General features: G+C 35.3%; 1 protein-coding gene across 2 annotated transcripts; it reads right to left on the bottom strand.

The window, feature by feature from the left end:
- Positions 1-1,070: 1,070 nt before the first annotated feature.
- LOC149551534 (uncharacterized) lies at positions 1,071-23,397 on the bottom strand. 2 transcript variants are annotated; one of them, XM_089789699.1, is made up of 5 exons: positions 23,106-23,230; positions 3,028-3,403; positions 2,613-2,673; positions 2,268-2,435; positions 1,071-2,129 (listed from the first exon to the last, which is right to left on the bottom strand). In XM_089789699.1, the coding sequence occupies exons 2-5, from the start codon at positions 3,124-3,126 to the stop codon at positions 1,855-1,857; spliced, it is 603 nt and encodes a 200-aa protein (XP_089645825.1). In that variant the 5' UTR covers positions 3,127-3,403; positions 23,106-23,230; the 3' UTR covers positions 1,071-1,854. The 2 variants fall into 2 exon arrangements, with proteins under 2 accessions (XP_089645825.1, XP_089645826.1); XM_089789700.1 differs by lacking the exons at positions 2,613-2,673; positions 3,028-3,403 and having other exon boundaries at positions 23,106-23,397.
- Between the last annotated feature and the right edge of the window lie 1,690 nt (positions 23,398-25,087).

The following is a 25,087-nucleotide window of genomic DNA, read 5'->3' on the forward strand; positions in this document are numbered from 1 at the left end:
AAAGAGATCAAAATTTTTTTCCTAGGGCAAAACTCTTCTACCCGTAACAACGCTTTGATACCATGTGAAAAATCAATTATTGTAGTCACTGATTATTAATCTCCTATCATAATCGATTATTAAATTGTCGAAAATAAATTTTCAGCTACTATCAAAAAATAACACAATTGCAACTTCACTTATAAAATATGGAAAGAAATGCGCAACACAATGAATACAATATTTTTGGACAAATTGTCCTTGGAAAAACCCCTAAGAGAAAACCAGTTCTATAGATGAAGAATTATATTAAACTTCAACAAATCAAGAGATACAAAGTTCCTTGCTTCTCACTGGTAGAACTCCGACAACCTCTTAATTTCTCCCACTGATATTCCCCACTACTATCCCCACACTAACACTGCGCCCTTGCTAACACTGCAAGACAATTTGCTATCACTACAAAATGTTCCTCCAAAACTTGTTGTCTCCAAATGACCCAATGACCCCTTTTTATACTACCCTATTGGAAAAATCAATGATCGAGATTAAATCAAACCAATGGCTGAGATTAAGACAACTCGACAGCCAATAATAGAATTGGTTGCAAGGTGTCCAAAAGGGAATCGCTAAAATTAGTAAATAATTATCTTTGCAATAACCATTTACTAATTCTCGGCAAGTGGACAAACAGCTGTCCAAACTACCCATAACTAATGTTGTTATACATAGATAAAGACGAACAACTGTCCAAGCTACCCATAAATACTACTGCTATTTTCGGGTCAGAAATAACAGCTGTCCAACTAATAATAATTAACATAGAGATCTCGCATAATAGGAGATTTCCATGCTCAGCCTCCTCATGATCTTTTTGGCCCAGGATTATCCCCACAACAATTTAAACGAAAAAACTCATGACAAATGTAATATTTTAAATTTCTGTATGATTTCCTAGCCCATCTTAATGGTTGGTAAGAAGCATTAAAAAGAATAGCAGGAAACATAATCGAGTTTCAAATTCGAAATAGCATATCTCAGAAAACAGAGAGTTTTAGCAGTCACGATCGAGCCTTTGGATAGACAAAGAAAGTCCGAGAAAGACAGATCCAAATGAATAAACAAATAGCCTGCCAATTGGCTACAGTAAATAAAATTTGAAAATCCATTGCTATTAGTTTCAATCGATCAAAAAGAATTGTGTTTCCCTCTGTCTCTGTACAATAAAAAATGGCGAGAACATAGAGAATACTTCAAGTAAGTTGGTTTCACTTAAGTGAAGGTTCTCTAGCTCTCCGCCTTGGGTCAGGGGACACAGCGATTAGTGATTTGAAACTGTAGGATATAAATGGGTCAAACAAAGTAAAATTCAAAATGTTGAGTATCCAATTCGTCCACAAACAATTATTGGCAATGAACAAGATCCTTCTCCATTAATTGATCGTCATTGGATAAAAATGCAAAATTATGCACCACCCGCTGCCCACTTCCAGTTCAAAATTGCAGCATGTTTAATCGGTTGGCGAAGATTTGGACAAGAAAAACCTTTCTACAATTTGGATTGTCCAGTGTAGTTATATGGATTGGGGAAAACATCCATCATCCATTTGCTCCGAGCTATAAGATGATTATAAGTATTCATCTTTATTATCTGCTGTAATAGATTGATGGTACTTATAACCATGGCTTTCTTCTACTCTTATTTCCCTTCTACAAATTTGTCCATCTGGGATATTCATTACTGTTTACAGAGCTTTAGATTGAAAAATAGGGGGTACAGTTGGCGGAGTTGTACTATCTGGTTGAACCTGCCTTGCTTCTTTATTTCATGTAGATTGTCTGTCTGCACTCAATTCAAGCACAGCCATTTTCTGCCTATTCTCGACTTCTCCTTTTCTTTGTGGGATTATCTTTAAAACCTCTATGTTTGGGTACATTCTTCTTTATGCTACAGAAATCGAGATCCTGGGAAAGAGCAATCTGGAAGTCTTCATCTTGAGGGCCCTTTTCGGCCTTCTGAGTTGCAATTCTTATCGGAGCTTCACTGGAACAATAACGATAAATTCTGTTCTCTATGTCTGACTTGACTTCAAACTTGCCCTGATCAAAGCACTCTCGAGATAGTGTGGACTCTGTATCTAACTTGTTTCCTGCACGGGCAAACATAGGGTTTCAGGATCACATACATCTTATATAGTTGCATTAGAAGGCTTATCGCTGGAGCTACTTCATAATTATGTTCCAGAATGCAAATATGACCCATTTAGTTCATTTGCTTTACATTTTACCTTGAGCAAAGCTTAAAATAATTGGTGATCTTAAAGCCTGTTTCTCGTCAGCTTTGGTCATTGGATCTGCATCCAAACTTGCAGTTTTCACGGTATTGTACGGCAGACTGCAATCAAAAGAAGACTGAAAGCCAACTTTGTTTGATGGCTTATGTCCCATAGAAAACTCTGCAACAATGTTTTGAAATTGGTTAATCAAACATGCAGCAACAAGAAATCTAAATATTCCCGTAACTTAATATGGTCCAATTTCATGCACAATACTATTCATACAGTCTGAGTTCTATGATTACTTATTTTTAACAGGAAAACCATTCAGAAATTTCGGGGGTTGCCGTGCATTACCGCTCAATACAGGAAAGGCTCTAATAGGCTGTGTCACACAAGTTCCTTGTTTTTGGCAGACCTATGAACAAGTAAATACTTTCCCATGTTAGACGATTGCTTAAATGATGGCTTCTATGCATGGCCAGTATAATTGGCTGAATTGAAACATTACTTCTAAACTTTCTGCAGAGAGGATTTTAAATCAACTTAGGACTGGGTGACCGAGTAAAATTTAGTGTTCCAATTCAATATAAAGTTTAAATGAAAAAGAATGGGGAGAAGTTTAGTCGTTTCTACCAAATTTACAGCCTACATCGTACAGAGGTCTTTTATCGATGGAAAACAAAGCCACAAACTATGGAGTGAATATATTATCCTGATTGTCAGCCATTGGAAAGTAGCATTTATTGGAACTCTTAAGCTAATTACTTACCTGGCCCTTTCTTTGTTTCACAATTCCTACTGAACCTTCAAACATGAATCCTCTTTCAGGTGAGCTCAACGATAGGTCAGTAATGAAGTTCTCTCCCATGATTGGCTGAGGCCCAGTTAGCAGTGCATTGTCTCCTACAGAAAATGAAGTTAAATCTCTGTTCCCTTTCAGATAACTTTCTGTATTATTGTGAGACCGTGGTGCTGTTGAAGGTTGTTCAATTTGACTTTTTAGCCATTAAATGTGCCAAATCTTTCACTAGATCATGTTCTGCACGTGAAGCTTCTTGTTTCTCTGATCCATTCTGCACAAGCTCTTCCTCATGTATTTTCTTTTCAAGAAGTTCTGAAAGCAGTTCTATCACCATTCTTTCTTCCTAGATAAATGCCAACAAAAAGATACTTTTCGATTTTAGGATTTAAATGCATCTCCTAAACATTATAATAGAATATGTTTCATCCATTTGTTCTGTACATTTTTCTAATTGAAAAGCATCTATTTTTTTTCTTGTTTAGTGTGTTATATAAATCTTTCTGAAAGGGCTCTTAGAGGCTGTGAGGCCAACTTATCTTAAAAATAAATTGTAAACAGATGCTAACATTTTTTATTTTTTTTATCAGCTAATTTGTAAATCATAAGGGAAGATTTCCACTACTTAGAAACTATAATGTTAGTAAAGAAGTGGAGCCTAAGGTACCAGCAATAGCCACATATGTTACTTCCCCAATATCAAAAGTAAACAAAACTCCCAAACTCATGTAGAAAAATATACAAAGACAAATAAATAATTTAAGTTTTCATAGTAATTGGACAAAGCATCATCTCTCTACTATTCATATTATCTTACATTGATCAAGAAGAATAGGTCTTAATATAATATCTATGACCTCTGAGATCACTATTAAATGTCAAAAGTCAGTCATTTCTTGTGGTAGCGAGTACAATAATATTTTAGGTATTGGGAGAATGTGAAGAATGGATCTTGTATAACTATCAAGAGGATGCAATTTTTAATCACTTTGGAAGAAGCCTGAGTCAATGACTATGACATCTAGATACTCGCTACAAAATGATTGATCTATACTTAAAAAGAATTAAATCAAATAAAGCTCAAAATAAATAAGGTTCACAAGACAATCATAAAGAAACATACTTTTACAAACTTATCTTGTGGTAAAGATTGATGTGAAATGTCTTGGCAGTGTACTTTCCTCTTATCATCCATTCCTCTTATCATCCACAAATTCTAGGTTTGGTTCAGCTAGAGCCTTCAATTCTTGTGAGCTACATAATGGAGCTTCTGAGATTCTTTGCATCTCAATCTTTCTTCTCCTTGTAAGGAAGTAAAGGTGTGCGGAATCGCTTCCTATGCTAATCTTTGAGAGGACGATTATGCAAATCAATGTAACTATTGCAAAGATCTCAAGAATTGCATAATAACATAATCAAAATAACAAAGAACACACAACACGGTGATTACCGTGGGGAAACCCTTCCGGGAGAAAAACCCCACCCTCCAAAACTCGCACAATGTATTATCAAACCACGATGATTACAATACACTTGCAATGCAAGTTCTTACAGGAGCGCATCACCACAACTCGAACTTGGAGAGACTCCTTCTAACACCAGTCTTGCAAACTAAACTCAATTACACAAACACCTCCCCAAGCCCTCCTTTTATAGTGATTTTACAACCTAGAAACCACTTATGGTTTGACAAAACCATGAGCAAAACTACCATGCCACATGTTACCCATTTTTGACATTTACATTTCCAATATGGAAAAACAACCAGGTTAAAAATAGTAATCCCATCCACAATTTTGTCTCTTAGTCTAGACCCCCATAAAAGTCACAAAATGAGTCATCAAGGCTCTAAAAATAGCCTACCTATATTCTACTAAGAACAAGACTCATTTAACAACTCACTAACCACTTTCCAATGAAAAAACTCCCACAAACTAATTTTGAAATTTTCCAAGAAAAGATTGCAAGGTTGAGACACATGTTTCTCAACACTCCTTGACATATGCTTCAATTTAGATTTCCAGTTTTCATCATTGCATTTCAGCTATTCATTTGGAACAACAGCAATAGGATCGGATACTAAGCATTTTTTCAGTATTTTTACTTTACCCTTTTGCCTTTTAGAACTGCATTTCTTTGCAACGAGAGGGATGCCATCAGTATCTACCTCGGCAATAAGACCATCCTCATCTATGTTGGCTCCAATGGATGATGCGAATTTATTATCTCCTTGAATATTTTTTATCAACGCTTCCGCTGCCTCCTCTGCATTTCTATTTTCAAAATTTTCTTCGAATGATGCTAATGGATTATCTTCTCGAATATTGCTTATGAATGGCTCCATTGCCTCCTCTACAATTCTATTTTCAAAATTTTCTTGCAAAATGGCATTTTCATCGAACTCGTATACAGCTTCTTTGTTCACTGTGCAGTTCATATAATTAATGTGATCTTCCTTCTCTGTATAATTCGAGGTATTTGTTTCAGCTCTTAATTGACTTGTGCAATTGGAAAGAATTCGATCATCATCCTTGTCAGATAAAATTTGTTTTACACTGGAAGTCTCTTCAGAGTCTGTTGGCCACACCGTTGCATTATAGGCAACAATTTCATATTTAGAATTCAAATTATCACCATCTGACAAATTCTTTAATGTCAACTCTTTAACTATGCCATGCGATGCAACTCTTTCTTCACTGTGGTGAATTTCTTTATGATTTTCAACACTGGCATTCCTTGATCTTTCACTTATTTCCATACATTGTGCCACTTCGATTCCTGCTCCGTCTTCCTCTAAATCATTGCCTACCTTTCTACTCAAAAGATGGTTCTCCATATCATTGCCTAAATCTTTATGCTCATTTTCAGATGGCTCTAATGCAAATTTTCCATCACCATGTACAGGTGTAGCATTCATCAAGTTATCTATAGCATTCTTCAAGTTATCTAACTGCTGCTGCTCATTCTTTATTTCATGTAATTCACTGACAACACAATCTAAGCATTTCCAATATCTGAATGTAGGCACTTCAAGAGGGGGAAGTAAAGGGACTGTCTTTTTCCTCATTCTTCTTTGCAGTAAATGCGGAGGAAAAGGACAGCACTTACTTATATCTGTTTTTCGAATATTTGTTACATAGCCTCTGCAAGAGACAATAATACATACCTTGAGCATGAAAATAGTCTGAAACTGTCAAGGAGCACATCATTCAATTTGAATGAACACAGGACAAAGATGTAGACTTTTATTATGTAAAATAGAAAGTAAACTAAAGCGATCAAGTTAGTTCAGGGTTCTTGCAATTTTATGCGTTAGACGTTATCTAGGGAAATTGAAATAATCCCATGAAAATTCTTTTCTGTTTCAGCATATGGAAATGAACAATCTTTGTTTCTTGATATTGTATTTCACAAGGTAGAAAAGCAATTCCAAATTACAGAGATATTTACAAAATCTACAATTTTCCCATGGTAATAAAATTCCATTACTTTCAGACTTACAGTACGTAGTAAATTATCATACAAAAATGAAGCATCTAATATTTAAATGCACACCTAAAAAGAATTGAATTAATTAGCATATGGTACAGAGGGCCTGGATTGTAGAAAGAAAGCAGCAAGTATTAGATCATGATGAGTCATGCAGTCACAATGGGAAAAATAATACGGACTAGAACTGTTAGTCAAAATTTTGAAACTTCTTTTAAACTAAAGCTTTCAACTGTGTATTTGTTGATAAGTCAAAACAAATACACATTCTTTTAAAAAAATTCTCTTTAACCTTCCTCTCACAAAAAAATTAAAATTTCATTGCATTTAGGCTGGGAACTTTGCATTCGCTTCCTTCAATTTGTATAATTTTGATGTTGATGGGTGTACCATTATTGAGTCAAAATTTGAGAAAACAAAAATACATAACTGAGCAAACTCTTAACTTTTACACATTCAATGTTAAAAAAGAAATCCAACCTCCCAATGGCATTGTCAAAATTTTTCTCAGTGAGACCTAAGAATAGAGATGTATCATCAGCAAACTAAACATTGTTCAACTCATCCATATTTGAAAGAGAGATCCCTTTTACAGGAGATCCTAGTTCTGAAGCTCTTAAAACATAGAACATAGCAGCTGGAGCAATAACAAATAGTAAAGGAGCAATCAGGCAACCCTATCTAATAGACCTTTGCAACTTGATAGGTTCTAAAAGATTTCCATTAACATCTATAATAGTAGAAGCGTCATTAAATGTAATGCTGATACAATCATAGTACTTCTTTGGAAAACCAAAAGCCTTTGGTATACCAATAACAAAACACCATCCAATCATGTACTTGAAATTTTGATAGATATATGTATTGAGAAATGTTCACAAAATTTCAAATAATTTATTTATTTCAAATCTTAAAAATGTGTCGCAATCTAGATTTCTTTATAGATAAGTTGTTATATATGCAAATAAGTTATGTGTACAATAATTTAATTTCAAATCATTTATTCTTTTCAAATCTTAAAAATGTGTCACAATCCAGATTTCTTTATAAATAAGTGGTTATATATGCAAATAAAAGTTTCGTGCACAATAATTTATTTTGCAAAAAATAATCGCAAAATTTCCATGTTCCTCAACACTTTGGGAGAAAAAATGCATTAGATAGTCATGTCAGCAACAGTGATACTTTTTACAAACTTAACAGTACATAACATCAAAATTAAGACATTGGTAACAACATATATCATTAGGATAGTGAAAGCTGGAAATATCTTCCAATGCTATACTTTCCTATGAATTGCCTCAACTGAACTATACAATTTTTGTAAGGTCCATTTCAAGTTGAAATTATTTTCACCGTTTAAGATGATGTAAATTACAAGTACAAAGAATACACATTAGGTTTTAATAGCATTTTTCTGATCAAGTGTAATGCTCCCTCATCTTTTTTTAGTGTAGTGAAGTTGTAATAGGAAATGCCAATTAATGGCTGAGTATTTGCAGCTATCGTATGCTACAATAGTATGGTTAATTTAAAAAAATCACAATTTAATTCAAAGTCAAACGTGTATACTTTGTGATTAATCGCAAGAATAATGTCATACAAATTATTGAAAAATTCTAAGTATTTCTAGTCATCATTTGTTCGAACCACATGGTTAGGATGCCTTTTGTAGCCTTTTTTCCATAAATTCAAGTCATCCAAAATGTTTAGCCATCCCCACAACAATCAAGTGACACTTCAGATATCTCTAGTCACCAATAGGATGATCTCAAGCCTCAAAAATGTTTCCTACTATTATGTACCATATCAATGATCTTCAAAGTCTTACAAACCTAGGGAAAGCTTAAGGGATGTACGCTTCCATCATGGGCCATCTTGAAAATGTAACGGGAAATGAGGGTGCTATTTTTAAACATAAGAACATGTCCCATGAGTATGGAGGAGGATGGAATGGATCAAAAACAAACACCAACTAAAAGATAACCATTAAGCTCAAACCATGGAATGGAATGGAGAAAATAGTCCGAAACTGTCAAGGAGCACATCATTCAATTTGAATGAACATAGGACAAAGATGTAGACTTTTAATATGTAAAATAGAAAGTAGACTAAAGAAATCAAGTTAGTTCAGGGTTCTTTCAATTTTATGCGTTAGACATTATCTAGGGCAATTGAAATAATCCCATGAAAATTATTTTCTGTTTTAGCCTATGGGAATGAACAATCTTTGTTTCTTGATATTGTATTTCACAAGGTAGAAAAGCAATTCCAAATTACAGAGATATTTACAAAATCTACAATTTTCCCATGGTATTAAAATTCCATTACTTTCAGACTTACAGTACGTAGTAAATTATCATACAAAAATGAAGCATCTAATATTTAAATGCACACCTAAAAAGAATTGAATTAATTAGCATATGGTACAGACGGCTTGGATTGTAGAAAGAAACCAACGAGTATTAGATCATGACGGGTCATGCAATCACAATTGGATAAAATAATATAGACTAGAACTGTTAGTCAAAATTTTGAAACTTCTTTTAAACTAAAGCTTTTCACTGTGTATTTGTTGATAAGTCAAAACAAATACACATTCTTTTTTAAAAATTCTATTTAACTTTCCTCTCACAAAAAAAATTAAAATTTCATTACAATTAGTCTGGGAACTTTGCATTCCCTTCCTTCAATTTGTATAACTTTGATGTTGATGGATGTACCATTATTGAGTCAAAATTTGAGAAAACAAAAAGACATAACTGAGCAAACTCTTAACTTTTACACATTCAATGTTAAGAGATTTTTATAATCTATCAAATAGATATATATGATTGTTTCTGAATTTGATTGTGTTCAAGTGTTTAATATTCTATTATCTATCATCAAGATAAGAAGAATTATAAGAACAAAAATGATAGGTTATGGAATGTGATTTTAAACATTAATGTAGCAAAATGATTTTACTCCAACAGCTCTCCTCAAATCCACACTACTTGAAATTTTTTTTGTCTATTAAGATAGTTTAATAAATATCTACATCATAGTTTAGAGTTCCCAAAAAACAAAAAAGACTTTTCACACCCCCTTGAATATATACAATTACAAAATTAGGGGGGTGACAGTATCAGTTCTTTTTAACTAGCTATACTTAGACTACAATCCATTTTCATTATAAGTATCACCAAATTTATAATCTGAAAATTCACTATTGAAATTAACCCCATCCATCCTTGAGGCTAGACACCTCTGTGTGAGCCACTTGATCAACTTCACTCTATCTATTTTCTTGACTGGGCACTGTATTCCAACCATCATGCTGCACTGGTCCCTGCTTTTCATGATTATGGACTAAACCTCCACCAAATTGCTGATTAGGTCCCCAAACGGTTTGAACAACATCAACCTGATCCTACTCTTGATTATACATATTTTCCCAACCTGTTTGAGGAAGCTCAATTTGAGGGACATCTTGCAACTGCCATTCACTAATATATTTGTTCAATTCATCCATTTCTGTTGGAGCCAAGAAGGATTGGAATCCAAAAACATAGTTTGTAGCTTGAACTTGATCTTTCTTTATCATTAAGCACCCTTCATAGACTAGCCTCATAAAGTCTGATCTTGTGATTTGAAAAACCAATGATACCTGTGACATAATATTAAAATGGGTGAGTTTAAAATTAAAATTAGTAAGCTTCCTCCTCTCGGCTTGAAAGATTTCTTTATTCCTATCCTTCCATAAAGTCCATAACACCTCATTAGTCAAAACAAACCAAAAACTATTAAATTTAGAATCAAATCTATCCACATATCTAGCAAGGATCTCTGACCAGGAAAAACTATTAATACAGTTCAACAGACATGGAGACCCCAGAAAAATAGACCATATCTTGCGTGCATATAAACATTCAAAAAATAGGTGCTCAAAAGACTCATGAACATTAAAAATATTTCAACACACAGGAGCAAGACCAATTGATGAAAGAACTTTCCCAACAGCTAACCTTTTAAGTAAGAGCAACCACTTGAAAAAAAGTTTTTTTGGCTTTGCTTTACTTTTCCACATGTATTCAAAGAAAAAAGACCAATTAGAAAAAGGGTTAATTTGCCCCCAACACTGAGACACCTTGGTTATGAGAGAGGAGTCATTTTTCATATAGAGATAAACATTTTTGGTAGTACTTTCTAACAACAAATTACCATCAATCCATTTAATCTTCTTTAAGAATCCATTAGCATCTAACAATTCTTTTGGATTACAACTAAGCATCGCCTTCTTAATAAGGGTATATGTCTTTTTCTATGATTCAGGAATGTTAAATCTGTATTTGATATCCTCCCACTCCCTTTGTTGCCCACCATCCATAATGTCCTATATCAAAGAGATCCCCTTTAAGTTCCAAGCCCTGGCTAAACAAATTTGTGTTAAAGCCAAAGGTATACCATTATAGGAAAGCCCCCAACAAATAGATCTATCTTTGACTAGATAGTGTGGGAGACCTCCTACTGCTCCCCTCATTAGAATACACTACCTCACTTGAATCCAAGCCTTCAAAAAAACTTGAAAAAATCTTGAATCCAAATATCTTCATATTAAAATCACCAAATACTGTTAGATACGAAGATCTAATGTAGTAAAAAATAATGTAAACATAATAGAAACTGAATTTTTTTTATTCATCAAGATTGATTACATAAATAAGGAAGTCATATAGCAGTTTAATAACTACTACAACTAAAATATCTAACCTAATTTGTAAACCCTAATGATTAATACATTAACATCCCCCCCTTTAATCAGAAAGGGTTACATGAAATTAAGAGTATTGTAAACTCTTCAAATGTTGAAATCAACTAGAAGCATTCGCTGGTTGATCTAAATCATCTTTTGAAAGCTTGTACCTGTGATGCTGGTTGATTTGAATAATTTTTTGAATGCTTGTAAACTTGGAGGGTTCAAATTTTTATACTTCAGCATGTATTTTGTCCATTGTTGGACTTTAAATTTATATAAGGAGCCTATTACTTTGATAGGTCTTAGTTTGGGACTTATTTTGTCCCATTGGAATTAGCACACTTTGGTGCATAATATCTGAAAATAGCACACATTGGGTGCAATGAACATGTGTTGTTCATGTTACAATTTTATAAGAGCACACATTGGGTGCAATAGAATAACACACATTGGGTGTTATGGACTTGTTTGTCCATATTACAATTTGATAAAAGCACACATTGGGTGCTATGAATTGTTTCTCCATATGAAATCTTGATAATAGCACACATTACTTGTGCAATGAGCTTGTTTTGTTCATGAGCTTGAATTTGAAATTGATTGGATGTGAATTGAAATTGCTAGTTGAAGTTGATTTAGAAATTGCCACTCACTTAAATTGGATTTGGCATATACATAATATTCCCTCCCTTGACAGATGAGAGGAAATAAATTCATGTGATAATATATTTCTTCATTTCTTCAAATAGATAGAATGTTTTTGCATGGACCAATATCAACATAATAACCAATTATTTTATCTCCAAAATCATCTTCACCAATGAAATCTCATCACTATAATTACGTGTCAAACAATAACCTTATTTGTGCTAAATATTCCAGAATTAGAAAATCTAGAGGAATCAACAAGTGATTCAAAATTGCATATACCTCTTATAAACCTTTTGAAAGTACTTTAAAACATTTTGAATGTCTTCTACACACTTCTCACGACACCGTTTCTTCGAGCTTGGCCTTTGATGACACACCTCTGCAAATATGATAATTACGGGTCCCTTAGAGTACAATATATCTCTTTCACAAACTATCAAAATATGAGCATGGCCTCAGCAGGTACTGATAACGGTTTCAGTTATTTTCAAGGAAAGCATATTTTTGACTTGTTGGCTAAGCAAATGTCTGTGGCCTGCCAGGATTATGAAAAATCAATGGTTCCTTGCTATAGATTTTTTCCTTGCAAATGAAACAAAGAACGTTCGTATAATGGGCACCCCTGAATGTCCAAAAAACTAAACCAAATTGCTGAAAGGAATTCTGTCAAATAGTTTGCATTCAACCCCTTATTTCTCCATTTAATATTTTAAACCCCTTATAACTCTAGAAGTCAACGTTTATTTGTTTGTTGTGTTTTGTGCATGGAATTGGTATCATACAACATAAACAAGAGAGAAACTACAATAATATTCAAAGTGGAAATGAACTGCTGCCAATAAAATGTTATTTTCAGAATTCATAAAACCAAATACATCACATATCTATCAACTCACTGATTACTTCAGCATTATTGACATAATACTCTAGCCCATGCTTTTGAACTTGCTGCTACAATGCTTTGTCCTTCAATCAGTCCACTACCTTCATAATATCATTCTCTCAAAGTGGCATAAGTGTCAGACAAGTAGTGAAGAAGATATGAGCAAAATACCAAATCTACCTATAGCTAGAAATGCAACTAAACTGCCTAATAATGAGCCTGATAACAAATAATTTCAAAGGCCAAACCCCAAGGGAATGATGTCTAGAATGTTACAAGAGAGTATAAACATCCTCAAATGCCAAGAATGGAGCTGCAACTCATACACCAATTTCTTCTCATATTCCACTTGTCTCATGAAGCCACAAATGCTTCCTTTTTATTCTATTTCCAAGGGTCCGCTCAACTCATATGGGCAATGTGGGATAAAAGATGTGTAATTTATAAAACATATATTAAAATACCCCTTATGTCTCCCTTGGGTACACATCCCCATAAAATAAATATTAAAGTAACACTTTAATATTTTACAATTAAATTAGACATTAATAAAACTTCAGGCATTAAAATATATTAGCAATCAGACTCCGAATAATGCGAGTGATAGCTCATCGGAAAGCTCTCACCGAGGAGTATCAAATCCAATCACCAAAATTGACCTGCACTGTGTCCTGCCGACTTACTAAAAATAGTAAGTATGCCTAAAACTAAGTAAATCAACTTCATTTTGGCCCAAATTGGAAATGACTAGGCCAAAACACTCCAGGATCCCATTAAACCCTTCGTTAGCCCTCGGGACCACGTAGAACAAGGCTAACGCACACACACTTGGTCAACTACTAAAATGGGGAGATTACAGTCTTCCCTCCTTGAAATTGCTTGTCCTTAAGCAATCTCAGTCCAGCCTGCTGAATAACCTACTCACTCTCCCATGTAGAATCTTCCTTCGACAGGTCTTTCCATTTGACCAAATACTCCTTCACTATCCTGTTTCTAAGCTTCCTCTCTCTGGTGTCCAGAATAGCGTCGGGTACTAACACAAGCTTCCCCTCCTCATCCAAAGGGGGTAAATCTATAGTAGGCACTACACTCTGACCAATGGCTTTCTTAAGGCTAGACACATGAAACACATTGTGCACTCGATTGCCCTCTGGAAGCTCAAGCTCATAGGCGACTTTGCCCAATTTGTGAATCACCCTGTAGGGACCATAAAATCTAGGTTTCAACTTTTTAGCTCCGCTCTTCTTGAGCAATGAATGTCTATATGGTTGTAGCCTCAAGTAAACCATATCCCCTACTTCGAAGCTACGCTCTATTCAGTGCTGATCAACATACAATTTCTGTTGATTTTGGGCCTGTTGTATATTCTCTTTGAGCACTTTCACGATGTCTTGACTATCCTGCAATAAGTTTTTGGCTTTGGGCACTCTACTGTCCCCCAAAACTAAATACATGAAGCTAGGTGCTTCATAACCATAGAGTGCCATGATAGGAGTCATCTTGATGGACATATGATAAGTGGTGTTATAACAATACTCTCCCATATGCAACCATCTAATCCAAGCCTTTTGTTGTGCAGTTACATAGTTCCTCAAATATTTTTCCACCCATTTATTCACAATCTCTATTTGCCCATCTGTTTGCGGATGATAACTAGTGCTAGGTGTAAGATTGTACCACACAACCTAAATAACTCTTGCCAAAAAACACTAAAAAACTTACTATCTCGATCGCTAACAATGAATCTGAGTAGCCCATGTAACCTGAATATCTCTCTAAAGAAAAGATCTGCCACCTATGCTGCTGTGTAAGTGGATGGAATAACAAAGAAGTGAGAAAACTTCGTCAAATGGTCCACCACCACATAGATGCAATCCCTTCCCTACACTCGTGGTAAACCAGTGATGAAGTCCATTAAAATACTTTCCCATTTCCTATCAAGAATGGGCAAGGGCTATAATAAAACTGCAAAAAATGTGTGCTCTCCCTTATTCTGTTGACAAACCACACACTCCCTGACATACCTCTGAACATCATCCTTGAGCCCTTTCCATGAAAATTGCTGTTAGATCTACCTGTAGGTCTTGAAGATCCCCGGATGTCCAGTTGTGGGTGCATCATGAAATGCCTTCAATATCACCTCTCTCAAATGTGATGATGGAATCAAATAAACCCTATCCTGAACTCTGATTAATCCATCTATCACCTCATAGCGATCATCCTGTATGGTACCTGAAATCAATCTAGAAGCCCAAGCATCTCCGACATACTCAGCTATAATTCGATCTCTCCAATCTCCTAAAATCTCTGCTAGAGCACATAAGTGAGGTCTCTGAGATAAGGCATCAGCCACCACATTTTTCTTACCTTTGAAAAACTCTATGTCAAAGTCATAAGCCTGCAATTTAGTTACCCATTTTTGTTGCCGGTCATTAAGATCACACTAGCTCATGAAGTATTTAATACTATTGTGATCAGTCTTGATCACAAAATGTCCACCTACCAAATATGATCAAAATTTGGCCAATGCATGCATTATGGCCAGCATCTCCTAGTCATAGATAGAATAACTCTTCTCAACTCCTCAGAGCTTCCTACTATCGAATGCAATGGGATGCTTCTCCTGCATCAATACTACTCCAATCCGATCACCTGATGCATCACAATGAAGCTCAAAAGGCTTTGTGAAATCTGATAGAGCTAGAACTAGACATGAAGACATTACCTACTTGAAATGCTCAAAACACCTCTGTGCTGCCCCTGTCCACACGGAGGCTCCTTTCTTGGTAAGATCTGTCAAGGGTGTAGCAATCTGTGAGAATCCCTTAACAAACCTCCTATAAAAACCACATAAACCAAAGAATCCCTTAAGCTGTGTAAGGTTTATGGGACCAGGCCACTCTACAATAAGTCTAATCTTTTCGGGATCAACCCAAACGCCATCTACACTAATGATATGCCCAAGGTAAATGAGCTCAGTCATGCCAAACTCACATTTAGATTCCTTGGCATACAATGACTCTCTCTCCAGAGTAGATAACACCTCCTCTAGATGATGTAAGTGCTCCTCCCAGGTCTTACTAAAGACCAAGATGTCATCAAAGAAGATCACGACAAATCTCCTCAGTTGCTTCCTGAATACCTGGTTCATACAACTCTGAAATATAGCGGGTGCATTGGTTAGACCAAATGGCATAACCATGAACTCAAAGTGGCCATAGTGACATTGAAAGGCTATTTTCTCAATGTCCTTTGCTCTCATCCTGATCTGATGGTATTCGGATCGCAAATCAATTTTGGTGAAGAAGCATGCCCCATGCAACTCATCAATCAGCTCATCAATCCTAGGAATGGGATACCTGTTTTTAATTGTTTTCTTATTTAGTGCCCTATAATCGATGCACATGTGCATTGTCCCATCCTTCTTCTTTACCAATACTAGTAGTGAAGCAAAGGGGCTCTTACTGGGCCTGATATGCCCCATCGCCAACAAGTCCTTAATCGCCTTCTCTATCTCATCCTTGTGTTTCTTAGGATGATGATAGGGAGTAATCATAACTGGTTTGGCTCCCTCCTTGAGCTCAATAACATATTCCATCCCTCTGTCAGGAGGAACCCCATGAGGAATATCGCTAAATACTTTAGCATGTCTATCAAGTATCTTCTGTATATCTAGTGGATGACTCTTTTCTTGTGGCTCTGGTGAAGTTGGCATAATCTAGCACTCTGTCGCCCACTCTATGTCATCATGACAAAAAAGTCTTTGCATTCTCCTCAAGGACACTACTCTGCAACCTCCATCTGAAAGTCCTCTAAGTACCATAGTTCTGCCCTCATGCTGGAATCTCATCTCCAATTTTGCTAGGTTGAGTGTGAACTCAACTAGTGAAGCCATCCATTTCATGCCGAGGATGACATCATAATCTCCCATGTCCACAACATAGAACTCATCCTCCAACTCGTAGCCATCTCCAAACCTGATGCGAAGATTAGATATCTTCTGAGTGCATAATAATTTATCACCGTTAGCCACCATGACTCTAGACCCATCATGCTCCTTTGTCTGTAACCCTCTCCTGGCTAACAACTGTGCATCTATAAAGTTATGTGTAGCCCCAGTGTTAATAAGAGATATCACTTTCTGCCCCTGGATAGTACCCCTGACCTTAAATGTGATTGCCTTTTGGGCCCCTGTCAAGCATGCCAATGATCTATCATCCTTAGGAATGCTACTCTCCTCTATAGTGTTACCCTCATCTGAATCGAAGTGGTGATCCTCCCCCTCTGACTCTGACTCTTTTGCTGAAAAATACTCCATTTGATTTTCCTTAGCCTTGAGAGAACATTTATGAGATAAGTCCCAATGCTCTCTACAATGGAAGCACAACTTCTTCTTTTGAAGTTCATTCAAGGTTTCATTGTCTAGTCCTTTTGATCCTTCTTTGGGTTTTCTATACTATTTTTGAAGCGGTTTTTTGTCTTTGTCCTTGCGGTAGGAAGAATCTATTGAGTGGTTTTTTCCTTTTTATACCGAAGGGGCTAAATCTTGTGCCTTTTTAGTTGCTTCAGCTAAGGTGAGTGGATCATGTCCCTTCACCCAACCTTGTAATGGATCAGCAAGACCATCACTAAATAACACCACCAATCTCCTAGGAGAGATATCAGTAACAAGTACAGACAAGCATTGAAACTCAGCAATGTAAGCATCTACAGAACTTGACTATTTTAACTGTGCTAGATCCTTGAAATGTAACTCGGGATCCCTAGTGTCAAATCTCTCAATCATTGTTTGGGTGAATTCCTCATAGGATGTAATCTGATTATGCCCCAAAGTCACCATGCCATGATGCCACCATTCATGTGCAATGCCATCCAAGTGCATAGCCGCATACTTGATAGCCTCCTCCTCAGGCATATGATTTAGCTACAAGTATGTATCTACCTTCTGCACCCAAGCTCGTGCAGTCATCTTCCCTAAAGCATCATAATAACGTAAAGAAAGTTTTCCAATTTTCTTTCTCAGCTCAAAGTTTTGATTCCTCCCTCTTGCTCTAGGCATGTGTCTCATCCTCAAGTCCATATAATCTCTGAGGGAAATATCTGCTTGAAACTTCGGTCCACTAGCCTCCCAATCCCTCTTGAACTAATCCTGTAACTCGGTAATCTGTGGTTCATTTACTGGTTGAACCAGATCTCTAGATGGGAAAGTGGGTAGAAGAGGTCTCGAGCTCACAGTTTGTGCTGGGCATGCAACGTGTCTAAAGTTATCAGCCACATTCCCATTATTGCCGTCTCCATTATTACCATTAATGTTATTCTCAGGACCATTGTTGTTGCCTTGGCCTCCATGGTTATTGTTTCCCCCATTGTTATTGTTTCCCTCATTGTTATTGTTTCTGTTGTTGGCATCACCTGGATTAATATTGACACCCATCTGTCTAGCCATGAGCTACAACATCATGTCCATTCGCCTATTGTGCTCCTGCTGCATACACTGCCCCTGCTCTAATGTATCTAGTAACTGTCTGAACATTACCTCCCCCTGATCTAGACCGACATTCATGCCTCTGCTTGATCCTGTATTCTTGTCATCTCGATCACACATATTGTTGTCCTGATCAAAGAATATCTCCTCTGTGTCTGTATGGTTGGATTCAATGTTCACCTGCACGGATGTACTAGATTGTTTGCTTTGCAAGTCTAAAATCCTATTTTGTCTTGCTCTAGTATCGCAAAAAATTTAAGGCCCTTGTCGCATGCTCAAACATAAATGCTTAGCCTATGTTTTATTTATTTATTTTTTATTTTAGTGTTTTGACATTTCGTCAAACACTTTTCCCTCTATCCGGCTGTTCCAAATTCCCTATAAGACCTCCACAAGAGAGCAGGACTTATAGCTTTGATACCACTGTAATGGGCACCCCTGAATGTCCAAAAAACTAAACCAAATTGCTGAAAGGAATTATGTCAAACAGTTTGCATTCAACCTCTTATTTCTCCATTTAATGTTTTAAACCCAGTAACTCCGAAAATCAACGTTTATTTGTTTGTTGTGTTTTGTGCATGGAATTGGTATCATACAACATAAACAAGAAAGAAACTACAATAATATGCAAAGTGGAAATGAACTGCTGCCAATAAAATGTTATTTTCAGAATTCATAAAACCAAATACATCATAGATTTATCAACTCACTGATTACTTCAGCATTATTGACATAATACTCCAGCCCATGCTTTTGAACTTTCTGCTATAGTGGTTTGTCCTTCAATCAGTCCACTACCTTCATAATATGATTCCCTCAAAGTGGCATAAGTGTCGGACAAGTAGTGAAGAAGATATGAGCAAAATACCAAATCTGCCTGTAGCCGAAAATGCAACTAAACTGCCTGATAATGAAGCCGATAAAAAAGAATTTCAAAGGCCGAACCCCAAGGGAATGAAATCTAGAATGTTACAAGAGAGAATAAATATCCTCAAATGCCAAGAACAGAGCTGCAACTCACACACCAATTTCTTCTCATATTCCACCTGTCTCATGAAGCCACAAATGCTTCCTTTTTATTCTATTTCCAAGGGTCCGCTCAACTCATATGGGCAATGTGGGATAAAAGATGTGTAATATATAAAACATATGTTAAAATACCCCTTATGTCTCCCTTGGGTACACATCTCCATAAAATAAATATTAAAGTAACACTTTAATATTTTACAATTAAATTAGACGTTACTTTAATAATATTTCAGGCATTAAAATGTATTAGCAATTGGACTCTGAATAATGCAAGTGATAGCTCATCAGAAAGCTCTCATCGAAGAGTATCAAATCCAATCACCAAAATTGACCTGCACTGTGTCCTATCGACTTACTAAAAATAGTAAGTATGCCTGAAACTAAGTAAATCAACTTCATTTTGGCCCAAATTGGAAACGACTAGGCCAAAACACTCTAGGATCCCATTAAACACTTCGTTAGCTCTTGGGACCATGCAGAACAAGGCTAATGCACACACACTTTGTCAACTGCTAAAATAAGGACATTACAGTTGGAGACTCAACAAAACTATTAAAGGCACTCTAAAGGATCTTATTATGAATTTAGAGAAAGCTAGTACCAAAGCTAGCCAAGGCTATGGTAATGATCTTCTTGGCTCCATGATGAATACAATCCAAGAGTTTAAAATCTTTGGAAGCAATCAAGGTCTCACAATAGAGGAAATCAAAGCAGAATGCAAAACATTTTTCATTGCTAGGCAAGAGACTACTAGTAACTATTTAACATTTTCCATTGTTCTATTGGCCATGCATCCTAAATGGAAAGAGAAATCAAATCTTCAATAACAAACATTTTAATTCCTCCACTAAATTGATACAAACCAAACAAAACTAATTATCCTTCTTTATCGAATTACATCATGAAATTTGTATGTAAAGACACACTTGATCCATAGATCATCAGACTGTAATATCAAATGGACAAACTAAACAAAGCAAGCTATAACCAAGAAATGATAGACATTTGAGAGAACCTATTAGCTACTGAGAGGTTGAATATATAAACATGGGATGCTATTTCATTCAGCGTCTTTTGTATTACATTGTTCTGTCCCTTTCATCGAGACTCCCTCTCTTTTTTGCATTTAAAAAAAAATTTAAATTCTCTTCTTAAAACCATCATTCTACTACATCAGTTTTACCTGCTCTGATACCACTGTTAGACCCAAAAATTTGATGTAGTAGAAAATAATGTAAACATAATAGAAACTGAATTGTTTTTATTCATCAAGACTGATTACATAAATAAGGAAGTCATATAACAGTTTAATAACTGCTATAAAATAACTACTACAACTAAAATATCTAACCTAATTTGTAAACCCTAATGATTAATACATTAACAAATACTATGTCCAAAAGTGGAATATCTTTCCATAGTTTCTGTTTCCTAATGACAGACCTAAGAATATTATTCCTGATAAGAACTTTCCATGGCTCATTCCCTCATAAGGCTTTTACCATCCACTTAGATGCAAGAGCATACCCCTAAGTTTTAATGTCTTTTAACCCAATCCACCCTGCTTCTTCTCTTGGCAACACCAAGCCCATTTGACACAATGCCTTTTCTTGTTCCCTTTCCCATCTAACCATAAAAAATCTCTAAGAATCCTATCAGTCATATTTACTTGAGCACTTAAAAACAACCAAGCTAAACCATAGTACAAGTGATGAGCTACCAGAACCTTTTGCACCACCTGGAATCTACCTGCTACAAAAAGTGAATGTGTTTTCCATTTAACATGTTTTCTACTAATCTTACTATGGATCCATTCCCACATGCTATTCAAATTAGGCTCAACTGAAAATGGAATCCGTAAATACCTTACAACCTCATTAGGCCCTGGCCGGTTCCAGCCCTTACTTACTGACCAGTCTGGTGAGTCTTGTTCCCATCCCAAAATTTTTGATTTAGCTAGAGCTATTTTGGATCCAGAAGCCTTACAAAAGAAATCCAACCTCCCAATGGCATTGTCAAAAATTTTCTTAGTCAGACCTAAGAATAGAGATGTATCATCAACAAACTAAACATTGATCAACTCATCCATATTTGGAAGATAGATCCTTTTTACAGGAGGTCCTCATTCTAAAGCTCTTAAAACATAGAACATAGCATCTACAGCAATAACAAATAATAAAGGAGAAATCGAGCAACCCTATCTAATAGACCTTTGCAACTTGATAGGTTCTAAAAGATTTCCATTAACATCTATAACAGTAGAAGCCTCATTAAATAGAATGCTGATCCAATCACAGTACTTCTTTGGAAAACCAAAAGCCTTTGGTATACCAATAACAAAACACCATCCAATCACACTACTTGAAATTTTGATAGATATATGTATTGAGAAATGTTCACAAAATTTCAAATCATTTATTCTTTTCAAATCTTAAAAATGTGTCACAATCTAGATTTCTTTATAGATAAGTTGTTATATATGCAAATAAAAGTTTTGTGTACAATAATTTAATTTTAAATCATTTATTCTTTTCAAATCTTAAAAATGTGTCACAATCTAGATTTCTTTATAAATAAGTTGTTATATATGCAAATAAAAGTTTCGTGCACAATAATTTATTTGCAAAAAATAATCACAAAATTTCTATGTTCCTCAACATTTTTGGAGAAAAAATGCATTAGACAACCATGTCAGCAGCAGTGATACTCAAGTATTTACAAACTTAACAGTACATAACATCAAAATTAAGACATTGGTAACAACATATATCATTAAGATAGTGAAAGCTGGAAATATCTTCCAATGCTATACCTTCGTATGAATTGCCTCAATTGAACTATACCATTTAGTAAGGTCCATTCCAAGTTGAAAGAGAATTTAGCACAAATTATCTTCACCCTTTATGATGATGTAAACTACAAGTACGAAGAATACACATTAGGGTTTAATAGCGTTTTTGTGATCAAGTGTAATGCTCCCTCAACTTTTACTGTAGGGAAGTTGTAATAGGAAATGCCAATTAATGGCTGAGTATTTGCAGCTATCATATACTACAATAGTATGGTTAACTTCAAAAAATCACAATTTAATTCAAAGTCAAACGTGTATACTTACTGATTAATCGCAAGAATAATGTCATACAAATCATTCAAAAAGTCTAAGTATTTCTAGTCATCATTTGTTCAAACCACATGGTTAGGATGCCTTTTGCAGCCTTTTTTCCATAAATTCAAGTCATCTAAAATGTTTAGGCATCCCCACAGCAGTCAAGTGACACTTCAGATATCTCTGGTCACCGATAGGATGATCTCATGACTCAAAAATGTTTCCAACTATTATGTACCATATTAATGATCTTCAAAGTCTTACAAACCTAGGGAAAGCTCATGGGATGTACACTTCCATCATGGGCCATCTTGAAAATGTAACGAGAAATGAGGGTGCTAGTTTTAAACATGAGGACATGTTCCATGAGTATGGAGGAGGATGGAATGGATAAAAACAAACACCAATTAAAAGATAACCGTTAAGTTCAATATGTAATATACAAAGACATCAAGCCCTGCTACAACACTTCATACTCATTAACATATACTAAATTCTGTTACAAATACTTAGACATTTTAACTTCCCTCGCATCCTCAACTAAAAATGCTAATCTCAAATTCCACTAAAGAAACCGTGACATGGAATTTTTTTTTTTAAAGGGGACTAAACGACTGGACAGAATAATACATCAGACTGACTGAATAATACATCGATTCATTCATACCTGATCGAAAAGGCCTTGCAAAATGAACTTTTAGCTGGAATTTCTTCTCTCTCTTGCGGTGATACACATCTTCCAGTTTGAATGTCGACCCGTCCAAGCTGGGCATGATTTTCATCCCCATTAACAGATAACCCTGGAACGTGGCTCATGGATAGCTGTTTCCTACCACTCTCCTTTTGCTCACCCTTCAAAATATTTTCTTTGTATAATTCAGGCACCTGAATGGAAGACATTATACCAGACGCATTCTAGATAACCTAAAATTAAATTTCGAAGACTCCTCCTTTCGTTGATGATACCATCCGTAGAAAATAATAACAGCAGACGAGCTCTCCGCCAAGGTTAAAAATTATCCTCAACATTTCTCTTTCTCACAGCTACACACAATATAAAACTGAAAAGAATCATTTTCTTCTCCTCCTAGCAGCAATCATCCACGAAACCCCATCATTCGTTACTTCACATTTCCCCAAATACGAATCAAAATTCACCTGATTAACTTTCCCATCTAAAGAAATATCAGATTCGGCCCACTTCTACTCACAACTTTTCCGGCCATATTTCAAGTCCCTCATGAACAATTGAGGCCAGTCTACAAATTACATCAAACCATAAAAGAAATTCCCATCACTTGAGCACATTCATTGTAGCCCAGCTCGGTCTGGGCAAACATGAGCTCTTATTCTTACTCCAAACCCTAAAAATCATATATTTATGATTTGCCTCCAGATTTTTCAGTGCGCAGATTGAAATCCGAATGCGTTTGGAAAAATAAAAGTAAAAATTCCCACCAAGGGGACGAGAAGAACTAAGATCAATTGCTCTTAAATCGAAACCCTAGCTTTAGAAACCCAAAGAAGAAAAGCAAAAATTTCAACCCAACGCATACTTTATGAGTCAAAAATAAGTGTCCTCTTTCGGTGTCTTTGTCAGCTGAATGGGAATAGTACGCGAAGCTTGTAAGAAAAAGCTTTTCAACGGTCAGATTAAATCTCACAGCACAGCTCATTTTAAAGCTATTCGTTGGATTGGGTTGAGATGTCGTTTGTATGCATGCATTGCACTCTCCAACCATATACGGAAGAAAACAAGGAGGGCACCATCTACAGTGTAACTCGATGTATCCGTTTGAAATGAAAACATAAGAAAAATATAAAGAACTTAGACTATTAACAGTGCCAAGGGGTGTATATAAGTTGACCTGTATCCATAGTTATTAATCAAATTTGAAAAAATAAATTTATTTTTAACACATCTCAAATTTTTTTGAAAACAATATTTTAACTTGCACTTTGTGGGGAGAAGCATTGTGTTCTTTAATTTTATTTTTAAAACTATATAATAATTATTAATTTCAGATTTCCACAATCCATTTCTAATGATTTGATTTTGAGAAAACAAGGAGGGCACTATCTAGGACTATATTGGTTTGAAATGAAAATATAACAGAAATATAAAGAACTTAGACTATTAACAGTGCCAACGGGTGTATAAAACTTGATTTGTATCCATAGTTATTAAGCAAATTTGGAAAAAAAATTTGTGTTTTTGACACATCTCAATATTTTTTGAAAATAATATTTTAACTTGCACTTTGTGGGGAGAAGCATTGTGTTCTTCAATTTTATTTTTTAAAACTATATAATAATTATTAATATTAGATTGCCACAATCCATTTGTAATGATTTGATTTTGGGAAAACAAGGAGGGCACCATCTACGGTGTAACTTATATGTATCGGTTTGAAATGAAAATATAAAAGAAATATAAAGAACATAGACTATTAACAGTGCCAATAAGTTGATCTATATGCATAGTTATTAACCAAATTTGGAAAAAAAAGAGTACTTTTTTGATACATCTCAAGATTTTTTGAAAACAATATTTTAACTTGCACTTTGTGGGGAGAACCATTGTGTTCTTTAATTTTACTTTTTTAAACTATATAATAATTAATAATATTAGATTTCCACGATCCATTT

Source organism: Cupressus sempervirens, chromosome 6 (assembly GCF_028749045.1).
Source record: "Cupressus sempervirens isolate cs-2001-9-10 chromosome 6, ASM2874904v1, whole genome shotgun sequence".
Classification (NCBI taxonomy): domain Eukaryota; kingdom Viridiplantae; phylum Streptophyta; class Pinopsida; order Cupressales; family Cupressaceae; genus Cupressus; species Cupressus sempervirens.

Bases quoted from the DNA above. Each gene is read 5' to 3' on its own strand.
- LOC149551534 (XM_089789699.1), bottom strand. From the start codon at position 3,126: ATGGGAGAGAACTTCATTACTGACCTATCGTTGAGCTCACCTGAAAGA. The intron at 2,436-2,612 runs GTAATGCACGGC...ACATTGTTGCAG, and splicing joins AGCCTTTCCTGTATTGAGCG to AGTTTTCTATGGGACATAAG. The intron at 2,130-2,267 runs GTAAAATGTAAA...TTGCCCGTGCAG, and splicing joins TATTTTAAGCTTTGCTCAAG to GAAACAAGTTAGATACAGAG.